Here is a 17,016-nt window from a genome sequence, read left to right as displayed (position 1 = left end):
ATAGCACGGTTAGCAAATGTGAAGGAATTTTGAAATTGGTCTTTTGTCGATTTGTCGCAGCACGCACATCAATCAGACCTATTCTAGTGGCTGCTTGGGTAAATATAGCAGTAGAAAAGTGGACTGTGCAAATCACTGAAGGCTTACATTTGAGGAGACTGTTCTCTTTGACCCAGAACTAGATAGGATTATCTCTCAGGACACTGGAAGAGCTATTTCCTCCCACTCAATGTTTCAAAACCTAAAGGCCAGATGAGAAATGTGAGGAACTTCTTTGAGGAGCCATTCCTTTGGTGGTTACCAAAGAAGTGAGCAGGCTTTTGTGGGCTAGAATCCAGGTCCAAAGCCTGCTGTAAAACAGTTTGCATGGCGGGGTTCTTTCCCACGTAAAGAATTCTATGGTGGGAAGCCGACACTTGCTCTTCTGATATTAGTGGATCAGATCGTATTCAAATATGTGGGTCGGCGACATTATAGAAAAAGTTTGTCCTGCACCTCTTAGGGCCTCCACCCAGGTAGTTCTTTTCCACGACTCCTTCTGAGTGGAGAAACAATGAGGTTTGTCCTTCAGGGAGCAATTCTGTCCCTTATGTTGGACATGATTGTGCCAGTCCCAAAAGAGCGCGAGGGTTTGGGTTAACACTCCAACCTATTTCCTGCATAGAAACTAGATTTATTTTTTATCCCAATTCTGATTCAGAAATCCACGAACATTCTGAGGACTTCATTCTGTCTGTGGGTGTACATATTCAGGTTGTAGCCTTTACGATTTATCATCAATGCCATGGTGTGAGACAAATTTTTCGTCTCCATGGACAGACGTTTATCTCAATATCCCAAGCTGGAATTTGTAATTGTGATGCTGAACCTTTAGCTACAGAGACTTTGGCCTCGAGGAGGCAAAGCTGCCTATAAATATTCTGGAGTTCAAAGCCGCGATAAACACTCTGTCTTTTAAGAGGGACTGAGCTTACAGCAGACCTATTCTAATTCAACAGGACAGTGCAAGAGCTGTGGAATATATAAACCAATAGGGAGGATGAGGAGACCTTTTGCTCTTAAGCAAACAAGCAAGATATTACGTTGGGTGGAACGGTATTCAACCCAAGGGTGGGCAATTGGGAGACCAGCTTCTTGAGCAGGTATGATATTCATCCTGGGGTGGTCCCTTGATCCGAAGGTCTTCAACTGGATTCTGGAGAGGTGTGGTCAACTGGAAGTCAACATGATAGTCTATTGACTGGACCACAAAGTAGCTTGGAAATGATTAAGAACCTAAGAACCAGGAATCTGAAGGCATTCCTAGTGGCTGCCATAATGGTCCAATGGAAGTACCGACTAATGTATTTTTTCCCGCTAAACCCCATGCTTCCTCGGCTATTAAGGAAGACCAACAGAGAGTGTGTCCCAGTAATCCTGTTATGTTATGACTTGAAGATTTATGTAGATTGTCATCTTTGCATAGAGCAGATAGCCTGCTTGTTCATTAGAGAGAGGATGGCTGGCAACAGAACAAACCATTGCTAAATGGATTAAAGCTACATTCCAACAGGCTTATATTTCAGAGGGAACACCAGCTCCAGATAGCATTACAGCCCACTCAACTAGATCAGCAAGTACCTCCTGGTTGTGTCTGACAGCAACCTAGTCATTCGTCCATACTTTTACCAACTTCTACTCGTTTAATGGCTTAGTACCTAAAGGGGGGGTATTCAATTGACGGCGGGATCGACGCAAAGCCCGCGCTCGAAAAATATTACCGTTAATACGGTAATATCTCGCTGGATTTCAGCTCGCAGCTCCCTGAGCTGCGAGCTGAAATCCAGTGAGTAAATTACTGTATTAACGGTATTTACACACAATATTACCGTATTAACGGTAATATTTTTCGAGTGCGGGCATTGCGGCGATCCTGCCGTCAATTGAATACCCCCCAAAGACTTCAGCTTTGAAATTAATGTTTTGCACACAGCTATTATGGAGAAAATTCTTCCCAAGGGGCAGCTTTGTAACGTCCCCAATCTTAGCAGTGTTTGCCTATATAGGAAGAAAGAGAAAATAAATTTGTACGGTTAAATCCATTTCTCAGATTACATTTGGGGGACACTGCATTCCCACACTTTTTAAGGTTGAGTCGTTTTAGTTATTTCAGCCCTATCCTATGGGCTTTGTTTGTTAAACTGAGGAACTATTGGGTGAGGGCTGTAGTAGGGACGGACTTGAATTCAAACAAGTTTACAGTTTTGAATTAGTGCTTACTCTAGCACCAGCGCCTTCTATACCCCAAAAGTTAGCACTGGAATGCGAAAAATGGATTTAAAGGCAAGTACAAAAATACTCTCTTTGGATTTATAAAATACGTTGAAACAAAATGAATACTAAATTAATGCCCATTGTATTGTGCTTTTATTTGAATAGATTTGCATGAAAGGTAAAATCCACATATTCAAATACTTGAACATAGAAGCCTGCAAGAATGCTCCAGACCTGCCAGAGTATGAACGAAGACCTCTAGGATGGTAAGTTTACTCTTCTTGTACATACAACGTGGCGACAACAAATGGTCAATGTAAAATATAAACATTTTCCACTTTTTGTCATCCCTATAATGAAAAACATTTTTCCTACAAGTGTTAATTCATTGATGTCTTTGCTGTAAAATGAACATTCTGATTTGTTTGTAGTAACATGAAACTATCAAGAAGGTGAACCCTAACTTCAAAACAAAATAATGTATTTGATGCATTTTTATTATCAATCAAATGCACAGTGTACGTAAAACTAAGTATGCACATTTTTTACAACATTATGCGCATGCATTGCCTTATATTATTTACCTTGACCAAATGTCTTAAAGAACAAACTGCAACTGGTGAAAGAGAATTTCCTTCTTAGCAATTACCTCTCTAAAGATTAACAACTTATGTCACCTTTTTCTAATGGAATGATTGGCCCTTCTCCAAAATTGGGGTGTTCATAAAGTATTCAACCATAGAAAAAATGTCATGATCAATACAATTCTGAATAGACTAGCTACATACATACATTTATAAGTACAACTTCAGCATGTTTGTCTGAGTCATGTCACACGCCCCATTTCTTAACTGTAAGCACTCCTTAACAAAGTTGCAAAGGAAAAAAGTGTCTTCCGAACAAACTTATGAGGCCCAAACCTGTTGCTATTTTTCAGTATTGCATCATTGCTTATCTTTGCTTTCCAGTCATGTGTATCCCATCTTCTTATTATACAGGAAGTTTCAGTATAATACTAATACCTTAAGATGAAGGTAACCACTATTTATGTCAGGAAATTATCATTCTTTAAGGTCAAAAGAACCACCAGTTATTGATACAATGCATGGCCATATCTTCTTATTTGCCCTGCCTCAAATCTTGCTCCCCATACACTTCTCTCTCATTATCTGGCACAACCAGTTAAGCCTGTTTGCATGTATCACCATTTTTCTACGCATATTCATCAGTGGTATAAACTTTTCTAAATACCTTTTTAACAGCTGCCTGTTCTTCTGCTCGTGACCTTTATTTTCAATGGTTTGAGCGCATGAACTGCATCTAAGGTAGAAATTAAAATCTATATTATTCGTCATCAAATCATCACAGTCTGTAATGGGGAAATACATAGTAGTAGTACTCCTTAAAATATGACACTGCCGTTGTACCCAACTAGTGGTTTGGGATTTTTAATATACACCAAATCCAAGGCACTTACTACAACCTTGCATCATAAAACTTGTCTGTCAATGTCTTTTTAATTGCGCAAGGCTCAACTACAACAGGTGTGTGCACTTCCACAACTGTGTTATACCCCTTTCACACAGAAGCATGAAGCTGGGAATAACCCAGGCCGTGGCCAGGGTTGTTCCCGGATTGGGGCATGACGCACCTTCTGTCTGAAAGGTGTTCCTGGGTTATTCTTCCCGGATTCAGTTAAAAACAGATCATTGGAGAGGCGGAAACGCTCTCTGACGACGTCTTCCACATGCTGCAGAACTGAAGGGATGGCGAATTGGCAGAACGCAGAAGTCCGAGAGCTACTTGCTGTAAGAGGGAGGAGGAGATAAAAAAGCAAATTACTGGCACAGTGAAAGATGCAACTGTTTATGGGAACATTGCAAAGATACTGAGTGACAAGGGATTCAAGCACTCACAGCAGCAAGTTGTCAACAAGCTCAAGGCTCTTAGAAAGCAATACTGCAAAGTGCATGACCACGACAAAAAGAAAAGTGGCAATGGCTGCATGGAGTGGCCATATTATGATTTGTGCAATGTTGTATTTGGAAACCTGGCACTATCCAGCCCAACTCGCCTTTCTTCATCAAGCTGTGCTAACAGTAATTCAGCCCCTGAAAGCAGCCAAGCTGGCTCTCCCTCGTCACAGATGGTGGCTGAAGAGATGACCCATAATAGCGAATATGATTCATCTATTAATGAAGACATAAGGAGTAGTATAGAAGAAGCAGTGGACCAGACTGATACACCTCCTTTTCATTTAAATAGTAAGTTAACTCCCTTTGGGGCTATGTATTAATAATTGATTCTCTGCTGTGTTTTTGGTGATACTATATAATGTGGATATTTTCATTATGATTGAAAAAAATCCATTGCAAAATGTAAGTGTTAATTATCAGCATTTTGGAGGGCTGGAATCTGACTCTGTGCATGGCTCACTGCGGATTTTCTGTGTTATTATTATTATTATTTATTATTATTATTATTACTTTTGTTTTCATTTTTTATAGTGTATAATGTTCCACCAAGTTAAAAGAAGAACACAAAGATGGAACAAACCACTAAAGCAATGTCTACCATATTGGTGGAGCAGCTGAGGGAGATGGATTCAGCCATGCAGACACAAGATGCCCGTCTGCAGAGGTTCTTTGAACATGAATGGGAGCAACAAAGCAATTTTATGGCTCAATTAATGACCATGCATGAGTGTATTAGTAGAGAAAATAGTCAGATGTTTTTCCTAGATCATTTGATTACTAGAGTGCAAGGTCCAACAGCACATCCATACCCTTCTCAACACTATTCTGCCGGAAATTATTCCAATTACAGTGGAGGTCCAAGTTATTTTGAACCCAGCACAATCCTAATTCTGATGTAAAGATGGTTCAGACAGTTGCAATAGTTTTATTGTTTCTCCTATTACAATTGTTTTTTTTTTTATAAAAAATATTGTTGATTTGTGATTTGCGTAAATCATGACAAATGTTTTGTTGTTGAACAACGTTTCTTTATTTAAAACACAAGGTACATGGGCTATTGTGTACGCAACCATATGTACAATCAAGCACATTACTGTTCATGTTTTTCAAGTAAAATTTGTACATATAAATGGTCCACACCAATGTGAAGTGCAATCTTGCACAGGTGTGATAGCATTAAAAAAAAAAAGCTTGCAAATGCTAATCAATGTGTCTTAACAATCATTCCTAATGTCGTCTATGTGTGTAGCATTTTTGTGATGTTGGCAGTAATGATGCTTCGGATGAGTTCAGCACTGATGAGTTGCTCTCCCTCATAGGTGACTGCATCTACCTGACTTTCAGGCTCCTATATTCCACTCTGGAAGAAACCACTCTTTCTCTTTCATCCATCTGGGGGACACTGCTTAACCATGGGGTTGAGTTGGGAGGGGAGGAGTCTGGCGCCTAAACAGTTAACTTTTTCCTGCTGACAGCATATCCCCCCCCCACCAATTCCCCACATACCTCAGTTTGAAGTAGGTGCCCTAGGAGAAGGGCTGCACATCAGAAGAGCTCCACAGTGAACACTTTTCACTGTTAAATAGGCTTTTTCTTTTCTTTCAGAGTTTTTTCTTTTGTTGATAGTGGCGAGAGGCTTTGTTTGTAACAGAGCTGACCCGTGGGAGAAGCGCCTGTCAGCTGGGGGCGGCTTCGCAGACAATGGAGTTAGAACGCTTCTCACAGCGGTAGGCAGTCGGCAAGAGACTCTCCCCGCTGATAGCAGGGTCAGGCGCTGCCATAAGGCAAGAAGCGCCAGTACTACTGCCGTTCCCCGGAAGTCAGCCTGGAGCATACCAAGTCCCCTCCTCCTAAAGGATGGTAGGGGTACTTGAAGGATGGCGCGCTTGTGACTAGCGCTGTGCGGGGAACATATTCTAACAGGATTTCTCCTAAATACAGAAAGGGGAAATCGCTGTTAGTAGAAACACAGAAGGAGATGCCAGTGGCAGGGGAATGTGTTTGAGAAGCACCTCTTCCCCCCCCCTTTTGGCGACAAAGTTCAAAAGGAGTACAGATGCAGCAGTCATTTGGAGAGAAGTGCACTGCTGACACATATCTTCCCTGCTAAGTATCACTATATTTTCTTCTGTGTATGCATGTGTATTGTAAAACAATGATGTATTGAGAGAACTATTGGTTAAGGAAATCTATAAGCTCTCCAAACCTGTCTTATTTAATCAGAAATACTGTGATATGTTTAAATAACCTAGTCAGTATTTTCTGATAAACATTGGAGAGGTGTTTGTGCGTATGAAATGTGATTTCAGGTTTTTCTTATCTTGTGAAATGGCAGATAAAAGTAAAACAACACGTGCCAAACATTGTCTGTTCAAAATGTAATGTTAAATTAACAAGTGAACGGTTGGATCAGGGGGGGCTCTGTGCTACTTGCACTGTGGCTCCTGTAAAACTACAGCCTAAAGACAGCTCCATTCTGACGGTAGAACCTCCCGAATGGGCGGCTACCTTGTCACAAGGGGTTAATACCCTTGTAAAATTGTTATCTAAACCTATGGAGATCCCATCTACATCAGTGGCTTCTCAGGGTATAACAGGAGGAATGACGGAGGGGTCATTTTCCCCAGGGGTCGGACAAAATCCCTCCCCGGCCCTCCAGGGGGCATCCCAGATAGGAGAGGTTGGGTGGTCGGCAGTGGCCTAGACCGACTTAACCAGCTACTGGAGAATCCCAGACATATACGCAGTAAAAAAAGACGTAGACCAGCTAATGCGCTGTGGTCAGTGTCTGATTCTGAGAGTTCCTCGGAGGAGGAAGGGGAATTGTTGGACGATTCAGACTTGTCCATAATAGAGTCGGAAGAAAGCTCTAGACACTAGGGTATGGACGATCTGGTAAAAGCAGTTCGTCAGACCTTGGGCTTTATTGAAGTAGAGGAGACGAAGTCCTTAGACCGCTCTCTCTTTAAGAAGGCTTCTAAGCAGGTGGTCATGTTCCCTCCCTCAGCAGAGTTGAGAGGTATTGCAGAGGCCTCTTGGAAATATCCAGATAAAAGGTTCTCTATGCCAAAGAAGTTTGGCTCGTTATATCCTCTTCAAGAGGAGGATATGACCCGTTGGGAACAGGTGGCGAAAGTGGATGCGCCTGTTGCGAGATTGGTTCGCCAGACCACACTACCTGTACCAGGGTCGGCGGCCTTACAGGACGCGACCGACCATAAATTAGAATCCCTGCTGAAATCGGTCTTCTTGGCCGCCGGTACAAGCCTCAGACCAGCATTGTCTTCAACCTGGGTAGCTAGGGCTATGGAAGCCTGGGCAGGTCAGTTAGAGTCCGCTCTGCAGGATTCGGAACTACTACCCCTGGCCATGCAACTGAAGGAGGCAGCAGGCTATATATATGAAGTGGCCCACAATTCGGCCTCCATATCATCGTCTATTTCTGCTACAGCTGTAGCAGCAAGAAGGGCGTTATGGTTAAGGATTTGGAATGCGGATTCAGAGTCAAAAAGGTCGTTCGAATCCATCCCGTATACGGGTGGGATGCTATTTGGTCCAGAGTTGGACTCCTGGATTTTACAGGCTTCAGGGGGTAGGATTACGTCCTTGCCTGTGAATACTCTGAAACCTAGGGCTAAGCCTAGGTTTAGTTCTTTCAGACAGCCTTTTTAAGGGGACGGGTCTGGCAGAGGCCAGACTACCAGGTCAGGGGCCGTGGAAACCAGGAGACAGTCCCGTAGAGGAAGGTCATCCTTTGCCCCTGCAGCTGGAAGGGCTTCTGCCAAGCTGCCGGATAGACCAGCAGCATGACTACCACCCGCCTCTGGTTACAGAGGGTGGGGTGGGAGGACGGCTGCTTGGGTTCGCCCAGCAGTAGACAAAGTCCTCAGCGGACTGGTGGGTCCAGGATATCATGATAGAATTCATGGGGCCAGGTCATCACAGGGTTTTGCTAACCAAGTTACCCCGCTGTCCTCAGGCAAGACAGGCATTGCTCATGGCTGTCGATTTGCTTCTTTTAAAGAAAGTTACTATACAGGCTTAGGAGTACCAGAGAAGGAAAGTGTTTTATTCAAACCTATTCTTGGTACAAAAGCCAGAGGGTTCGTTCAGTCCAGGGCTGAACCTCTGGAGTATAACAGGGTCACAGATGATCCCTGGTCAAAGAATGAGTTACTTGGGACTAATAAGGGACATAGAACGCAGCAGAGTGTTCCCTCCACAGGACAAGTTAAGGTTCTTGATGGAGTGGATAGGCAAGGTCCTGTCAAGCAAGAAGCTGTCAGTACTCAGGTCTATGAAGCTGCTAGGAAAGATAGTGACATCTTTCGAGACTCTACCCTACGGAAGGATCCACTCCAGATGTCTTTAGTGGGACATTCGGAGGAAGCGGTCAGGGGCCTTCCTTTGTTTGAAGTACCAGTGGAGGAGGTTGTCTCTGGAGACGAGAAAGTAAGTCCTCAGCTGGTGGTTGTTGGAGGACAACCGAACAAAAGGCAGATCCTTCGCACCGTGGGCCTGGGTCCTGGTATCCACAGACGCCAGTCCGAGTGGTTGGGGGATAGTGATCCTTCACCTAAGCATACAGGGCCTGTGGTCAGAAAGACAGTGGGGTCTTTCCATAAAGGTGCTGGAGCTCATGGCCATCTTGTAGGTACTACAGAGAGCGCCAAGAGCCAACAGGAAAGTCCCAGAGTTCTGCGCAAGAACAAGGGATCCAGTGGACGTCCTAACAATGCCTTGGGACTTCAGGTTAGGTTACCTGTCCCCCCCCCCCCCCCCCCCCCCCCATCCGCAGGGTCCTTTGAGGGTCAGACAAGGGGATCGACCAGTCTTTCTGGTAGCTCCAGTAGGGCTACGAAGCGATCTGCTGACCCTGGGACCGTTCTTGCATCAAAATCAGAACAGGCTGAATTTAATGGCAGGGCTTTTGAATCCAGTCTGTGGAGAGCGAGAGGGTTCTCGGGTGGGGGGGGGGGGTGTAGTAGGCACTCTCCTGAATGCCAGGAAGCCAGTTTCGGCCAGGGTATACCAGCGCATCTGGCATGTATATATAAAGTGGTGTAAGAAGAAGTCTTACAATTCTAAAACCTTTGGTCTGGCTAGATTTCTCGCCTTCTTACAGTGTGGTTTAGAGGCGGGGCTTAAACTAGGAGCCTTAAAGGTTCAGGTATCAGCTTTGTCAGTGTATTTCCACAGACAGCTGGCGGAGCTTCCGGATGTTAAGACTTTACTACAGGGAGTGTTTCAAATCCAGCCGCCCTACGTACATCCTGCAAAACCTTGGGATCTTAATCTGGTCCTTAGCATGTCGCAGGAACCTCCCTTTGAACCTCTACTCTCAGCAGAGTGGCGGTTCTTGACCTGGAAGACAGTCTTCCTGCTTGCTATCGCCTCGGCGAGAAGGGTCTCCGAGCTGGGAGCTTTATCCTGCAAAGAACCTTATCTGTTTTTTCATTAGGACAGAGCAGTTTTAAGGGCTATTCCGTCCTTTCTCCCTAAGGTGGTCTCAGGTTTCCATATTAATCAGGAAATAGTTGTTCCAGTGTTCAGAGAGGAGCCTCAGACTCCTGGAACGAAAACAAATAAATGTTTGGACGTAGTGAGGGCATTACGTATATATGTTAAGAGATCTGCAAAGATACGTAGGACAGATTCTCTATTTGTATTATTTGACTTTTCTAAGCGGGGGTGGCCAGCATCTAAGCAAACTATTGCCAGATGGCTTACCCTGACTATCAGGGAGGCTTATGTCCGTATTAATCTCCCTGTGCCGAAGCGTATTGTTGCCCATTCTACCCGTTCGGTTGGGGCATCTTGGGTGGCACGGAATGGAGCCACGGTGGACCAGCTGTGCAGGGCAGCCACCTGGTCCTCGGTCCATACCTTTACGAAATTCTACCAATTTAATATATTTGCGTCTGGGGACGCCTCCTTTGGTCGTAGTGTTCTACGTGCAAGGAGATCAGAGCGGTCCCACCCTTCAGAGGGATTGCTTTATTAAGTCCCCATGGTTAAGCAGTGTCCCCCAGATGGATGAAAGAGAAAACAGGATTTATACTTACGATAAATCTCTTTCTTTGATTCCATCTGGGGGACACTGCGGTCCCCCCCCCTTTTTCGTTGTTTTTCTCTTCTCTCCGCTCCCCCCTCTGTTGAGTGGTATATCTTGGTTGATTGGCCTCTTGTCCTAGGGCTTTGGTGATCAAACTGAGGTATGTGGGGAATTGGTGGGGGGGATATGCTGTCAGCAGGAAAAAGTTAACTGTTTAGGTGCCAGACTCCTAGGTTAAATATTACCTGAAACAGCCTATACTTTACACTTTAGACCTAGTTTTACTAAAAATTAAATGTGGCCTCTCTTGGGAAAAGCCATCCATCATGTTGCTCCTCAGCAATTTGGTAGATGTCTAAATTGGAAAGCACTCTGGCATCGTGTGCATAACCAGAACAGCCAATGTAAACATCTGTGAAACTGAAAACAATACCTTTTATTATACATAAGGTATTTATTTTTTAACCAAAATGTCAAGAATATATGATTACCATAAATTGTGGTCAACTACAGCCTGTAGAATAATTGAATGCCAGCCTTTTCGGGTTGTAGTAGTCTGCTGGGTTGTCTCTGGGGCAATAACTGGGATGTCTCTTCCATTTATGGCTCCAGAACACTGCAGATATCCATGTTGTTTGTATTAGTATAGGAGCATTTTGCTCTGTCTCCTCCATTGCTGTGGTAATGCGAATCCCCAGTGGTCTAGGAGGAAACCGGAAGTGGGGCAGGACACCTATGCCCGTTTTGCGCTACTGTGCATGCCCAGACACCGATAACTGTAAGTTCGGCTTTTTTGCGCCGTTCTTCCACCAAAGCTTAAGAGACGGACGCACTGTCTAGAGCTGTGTACCATTGTTCATATAAAGCCCTCAAAGTGATTGTTCTGTGAACTGGAAGCTCTCTACACCAATATAGGAGAGTCTGTGTACCAAAATATAAACTGCACAGATGTGCAGCATACATAAACACCTGCAACTGCATGTATGAGTGTGCATACCCATCTATATAATACCAACCTGTACTGCATAAAGTGTATATTGCCTGCTGTACTACAAGTAACTGTGAGCAACTGCATTCATCTATCATCTTTAGTAAACGGCAATCTGTTTAAGAAACAAAGGCGTTGTGGCTTAACATCCACATTAACACCGCTGAACACCTTTATCAACATCAAAAGGTATAACCAACAGTTTGAAACCTTTTATGGTGTCATCTAGGTGCTGTCCATGTGGCATGCAGATGAAACGGTTGTATAGGGTTTTCACCATTTCTGCAGTCACTTCGTTCACTAGAGGACAAACAGGAAGTTGCCATACACCATACTCTGCTCATCATCAAAACCTTTTACAGTACACCAGAAAGCTTGTCCATGTTTTCTGACCCACATTCTTCTATTTGTCGCAATGCTGAATTTTAGTATGGTGCCAATTGTGGACAACATAAAGGCTCTCCTCCTGCGTAAGTATTTTCCTCTAGTTTTAGCCCCCTCAGCCAAAAATTCCTCCCTCCTGCGGAAATGACACTGTACAAAAACAGACCAAAATATGGTCTGGAAATGACACTGGTGCAAGATTAGACTGTAACCACTGCATTAAGCTGTCATTTGGAGATCCTGTATTATTGTGGATTCCTTCTGTTTATGGATGCATACTGCACAATAGCTGCTATCAGCCATGATTACAGCAGTACAGTCACTGCCCACTTTTTATGACTCGTCTAGAAGAGCCTGTTATGTCATCTATATGAGCCTCTGCTGTCCCCATTTAGTGACTCTGCTTGATAATGCAGGGCAGAAATGGGTCCAGTGTGAACACTGCTACACAGGAGGTTTCTGTCCTCCCTGAGCTCGCCTTAGGACACCTGCGTTACGGTTTGACAGGTGTACCCAGGGCAAACATGGGTCCAGTGTGAAAGGCGGCAATCCGGGATATACCCGTGTCCCAAGTGCTCTGTTTGGGTTTCAACACAGGTTGAAGCTGTGTTCATTATCCCGTGTCTGATACGGGATTTTGCTGAGAAAGGGGTATTAATAACTGTGTTGCTTTCATCATCTGTATCTTCTCTGCTAGACAGTACCTCTTAGAAAAACAAAATAAATACAGGTCATTGTTATACACTGTCTTTGCTTAATTACATTACAATCTTGCAGATGTCTTGTAAGACACTATTTTTTTTTTTGGGGGGGGGGGGGTGTCTGATTTATAATGCTTTCCCACAGTCTCTAGTACTCTTTGTGTATTCTGATACCATGTCCCCATGTCTAAATTGTATTCTTTTAAGTTTATGATTTTTCACAATGTGTTTACATGCTTTCTCAGTTTAGTTTATTTGAGGTGAGGGTGGTACACTACACTTCAGAGAGATAACATCCACTTTGCCTGATGCAATTTATTATGGGAATGGCTAGAAACATGTTTTCCTTTCTTCAACTTTCTTTAAGGAATAGCCAATTTTTAAGGCCAAGGGATGGCGTTCTGTATCTTTTATTGTATGCATCAGCATCACACAATTTCTTTGCACCCTTGACATCTAACTCTTTGACATAAATAGCAAATTGTGCTAATTCTCTCAGCTTCTGAGCTAAGTATACATGCAGTGTCCTATTCTTTTGATGTTTACAAATACAACCTACCTCCAGATTTAACATAATGGGGATTTCTAACATGGATTGATTTTCTGTCTTGCACTAATAGAAGTAATAGAAGATGTTTAGTGGATGCTGACTGAAGTCTGTTTCTTTTCTTTGTCCCTTGTATTTCTTATATCCGTTTACAAATGGTGTCCTGTTTTCACAAACCAGTTTTAAAAAATAATCCCGAACAATGTTGGTTTTACCGATGCAGTTTTAGCAGACCATCTCCATGCAGTGCAAGTTCACCGCTTGTAAGCACCGCTGTATTATGGTGGTGGTCCCCTTTATTACAGAGTTTTTCCATCCAAAAATGTCTGCATTTTGAACCTTTTGCAACCTTGGATACTTTAATTTCACTTTTATTTTTTGTTTTGTAAATATTGAGATTTTTTTCTTTGTTTTCTGACAATCAACACACACACCAGTGTATTTTGTTGCTTTTTCTTTTCCTTCAGTGATCTTGTTACTACTTTTCACTGCTGCCATATTGAAACTTGAGAGCCAGAAGCCTCATTTTTTTTACGTTTGTTTTCAAAAGGGTTGCAGGCGTGTTGCAATGATGATGTAAAGCTTTTTAAATTAAAATACAGTTCACGGGGGCACCTATAACAAAATCTGTTCATGCTTTCACATAACTCTTATCATAGATAGCTCTGCTAAAGAGGATTGCCCTGATATTACTATAGCAGGTTCATATTGACCCTACCATGCTACTAAAAGCATTAACTTGTGATAACTAAGTTTTCTGTCCTCATTTGCAGAAAAGTCCTCTTTGAGACTGTCTCTTCACACTATATTCTTTTTGAATATGGAAATGAAAAAACACACACACTGCTATCCTAGTGTGTCATTTACAGGGTATATAGGGGATACTATTGTATAGGTGTGGCAGATGAATTACTGCAATTCCTCCTCCCCCTTTCCTGAGACCACCTTTAGTGACCTTCCTGAATTCACTGGCAGATAGCTCCAGGGAATCACATAGAGTACCCAGTGAGCACAAAGGAAGGTATTCCAAACACTCCATAACAGCAGTGTAGCCACTTCTGGGTTATGTGGGGTCCATATAATATTGCGAATCAGCGTATCTGTAATAACACTGGAAATGGATGTTGTGATTCTGTGCTGCAAGTCAAATTGGAGGGGAGATGACTGTACAATGAGCCATTCTGGGCAGTAAGCCTGATATTGAGGACTCTGCAGTGAGCCTGGAAATGTCAGTGACTGGGTTACTTCTTTAGCTAATAACTCCAGTGTTCTCCCTGGAAAATTTTGCCAGGCAGATGACATTAAGAAGTAGGCAGGTGGGGCAGTTGTAATTCTTTGCAATAATATTGAAACATTTTGGAGGTTATTGCCCACACCTGCTAGGACTGCTCAGACTGGTGGACAGTGGTCTAACACACTGCTGGCTGTAGTGATCACATAGTGCCTGTTCTAATAGGAGAAACAATGATTTATTCTATTATAATAAGAAGAGCCGGGTGGCAAATAACAGCCGGCTGGAGCACATGGGAAATAGGTGCTGGGGAGAACACGGAACATTATTTTACATAGCTGAATAGTGTATATTTTATGGAGTTGTATAAATAAACAATGATACATTTGATTGACATATTTAAAATCTAAAACTGTCATCCCATATAGTCATGATGATGTGTATCCTGGTCGTACTTATGGTGCTCTGGACTCTGGTTTTAACAGTGTGGACAGCGGAGACAAGAGATGGTCTGGGAATGAGGTAAGATTTTCTTTGTTTTTAATGCTCGCAAAAATGTCTCCTATACAGTTAAAGTATCAGCTTTCGTTTTTTTATGTATTATGTTACTATATAATTGTAAATGGCCCATATGTACCTGCAAGAGAAGCATCAATCAACAAGTGTTGCACTTCCCAACAAATTTTTAATGAGACAGACTGAGCCACATGATCTTTCTACACTACTCACAAGGCTATTCTAGCCCTTTTTATTTTTTATATATATTAAGATAAATATTTAGTAATCTGCTGCACAACTAAGTTCTAGAAAAGTGGTACTAAATATGTATATAGAGCTTAGCTTGACTTGAATCCAATTATCTTTGCCCAAAGTTGTAAGACTGATTTATTATAATCGATCTTTGAGTGGTGACCTAACAATACTGCTATGGTCTGGTCCGAATGCAACACAAAATCAAGGTGGCAAGGGGGAGAAACCATCCTTTGTCATGTCTGTACAGAATATGAGCAGACTTAACATTGAAAATCAAGCATATGAATTTTCCAGTACTTTATATAATTTAAGCAAAAAAAAAATGTTTGTGGGTAAAGGCATATTATTGCTGCAGATTTGCAATGGAATGCTTTTATTCTTAGTATACAATATGGAAACAGTTACTTTTGGCTAGTGACAGCTAAAATCTTCAAGCATGATAGGCCTATTTATTGCATGCTATCATAAGCTATGTTTTGGTAACGCAGGCTTGACCATTCCTTCAAAATGTGTATTTTAGGTTGTTTATAAGAATGTGTAAAATATCTGTTTTATATAGTGAAGATACCACTACAAAGATATTTCCTATTATATACATGACTGCTTTTAAGTGGTTTCTTCTTCACTGTAGCCCACAGATGAATTTACAGACCTCCCTCTTCGGACAATTGATGCAGGTAAAGAGCAGAGGCTGCGAAGAGACCAACAGCACCAAGACTGTCGGGGCAGTTCACTTATTGCAAACGGGGGAGGTAAGTGCTTGGAGAGTGGTCAGACCAGTGTTGAGCTTGACAATCCTACCATGGTCCAGTGTAGTCATGTTGATTTCCCCTCTCACAGTGGAACATGACTTGGAGCAAATTGACTATATAGATAGTTATGCTACAGAGGAGGAAGAGGAGGATGTGAGGCATTCCAGGGGGGACAGCCTGAGCTCACAGTTCATGGCGTATATAGAGGAACGACGGGTGTCACATGAGGTAATAGTAATGATTTTTGGATTTTGTAGGTAAGCTGTTCTGTGAACAAGATGTTGCTGTCATTAAATACAAGGTTGACTCAGTTGGTTCTGAATAGAAATGCTTGTTAGTTACAACTATTTTGCTAGTAGCCATAACAGCACAGAACTATAGTGCAACAATCGCTGTGCCTGATATGAATATCCTGTAGCCGTGTTTTGTGCTCTCTCACTTACTGTGTCTTATTTTGGTAGAACTCGCCTTTGAAACAAACACCAGCCAGAGAACAACAAAGGTCCGAGGAGGGAAGAAGACATTTATACCAAAGCAGGTCAGCCTCCTATAGCCCTCCCTGAGTGTGTATTATAAATCTCAGCCTGGAAACTGTTCCACAGAACTCGCTCATTTACAATCACCACTTTCACTCTAATAATAGTGTGAGCCGGTGTTTTACTGGCAGCATAAACAATGTGCAGTGCAGTATTTTCTTTTAATGGACCGTTCACCTATACACCGGGAAAAGCTATTTTGAGGTCTTGCTGTTTTGAGGCTGCATAGTGGTTCAGCTTACAAAATTAATGCACACTGTGCATAGGAGGTAAGTGCAGCTTAAATTTGCTCTAATGAAAACAGTGGTGGCTAATTATAGAGCTTTCCTAGTCAGTATAACCTGGCCAGGAAGAGATATTGGCATATACCTTTGCCAACAGCAATCTATTTTGTATAACTGGTAAAAGTGACTTTGCCTTTTGGAATTGCTGTATTTTTTTAATGAAAGTTAATATTTGTGAAGCAAAAAATGTTTTATCTGCAGCTGTGTGTATCTTACCGGCTTTGCATAGATCTATCATGAGTAGATCTATGTACGTCTGTTCGTGTATCTGCTCATCTGTGGTTGTGTATTCATGTTTTTGTTACTACGTGTCTAAATGTCTGTCCCAGTTTTTAAGAAAAAACAAGGTGCAAGTTTATTTGCTACTATGCTAGGAAGGTCAGTCTCAAATTGTGATGCTTGACCCAATTCTCTCATAATTTACAGAATGGTTCGGCTGAGTTTTTAACTAAACATCTAATCTATTCCAGATGTTATTTCATCAAAAACAGAACTACTGACAGTGCTCTCTTAATTGTCTGCCCATTCCTCCTCATATAGTTACCCGGCTAAGTTG

At 42.4% G+C, this 17,016-nt stretch overlaps 1 protein-coding gene across 9 annotated transcripts in view; it reads left to right on the top strand.

Moving 5' to 3' along the window:
- LRCH3 (leucine rich repeats and calponin homology domain containing 3) overlaps positions 1-17,016 on the top strand; it is an 80,820-nt gene that overhangs the window by 33,709 nt on the left and 30,095 nt on the right. For all 9 annotated transcript variants that reach the window (XM_075202393.1, XM_075202394.1, XM_075202390.1 and 6 more), the window contains exons 6-10: positions 2,419-2,519; positions 14,564-14,657; positions 15,520-15,640; positions 15,729-15,868; positions 16,102-16,178. In XM_075202393.1, coding sequence (XP_075058494.1) covers positions 2,419-2,519; positions 14,564-14,657; positions 15,520-15,640; positions 15,729-15,868; positions 16,102-16,178 — 533 coding nt within the window. The remainder of the gene's footprint in view (positions 1-2,418; positions 2,520-14,563; positions 14,658-15,519; positions 15,641-15,728; positions 15,869-16,101; positions 16,179-17,016) is intronic.

This window comes from Mixophyes fleayi, chromosome 3, assembly GCF_038048845.1.
Source record: "Mixophyes fleayi isolate aMixFle1 chromosome 3, aMixFle1.hap1, whole genome shotgun sequence".
In the NCBI taxonomy this organism is placed as follows: domain Eukaryota; kingdom Metazoa; phylum Chordata; class Amphibia; order Anura; family Limnodynastidae; genus Mixophyes; species Mixophyes fleayi.
The sequence above is the reverse complement of the archived record's forward strand: the minus strand, read 5'-3'. Positions and strand labels throughout refer to the sequence as shown.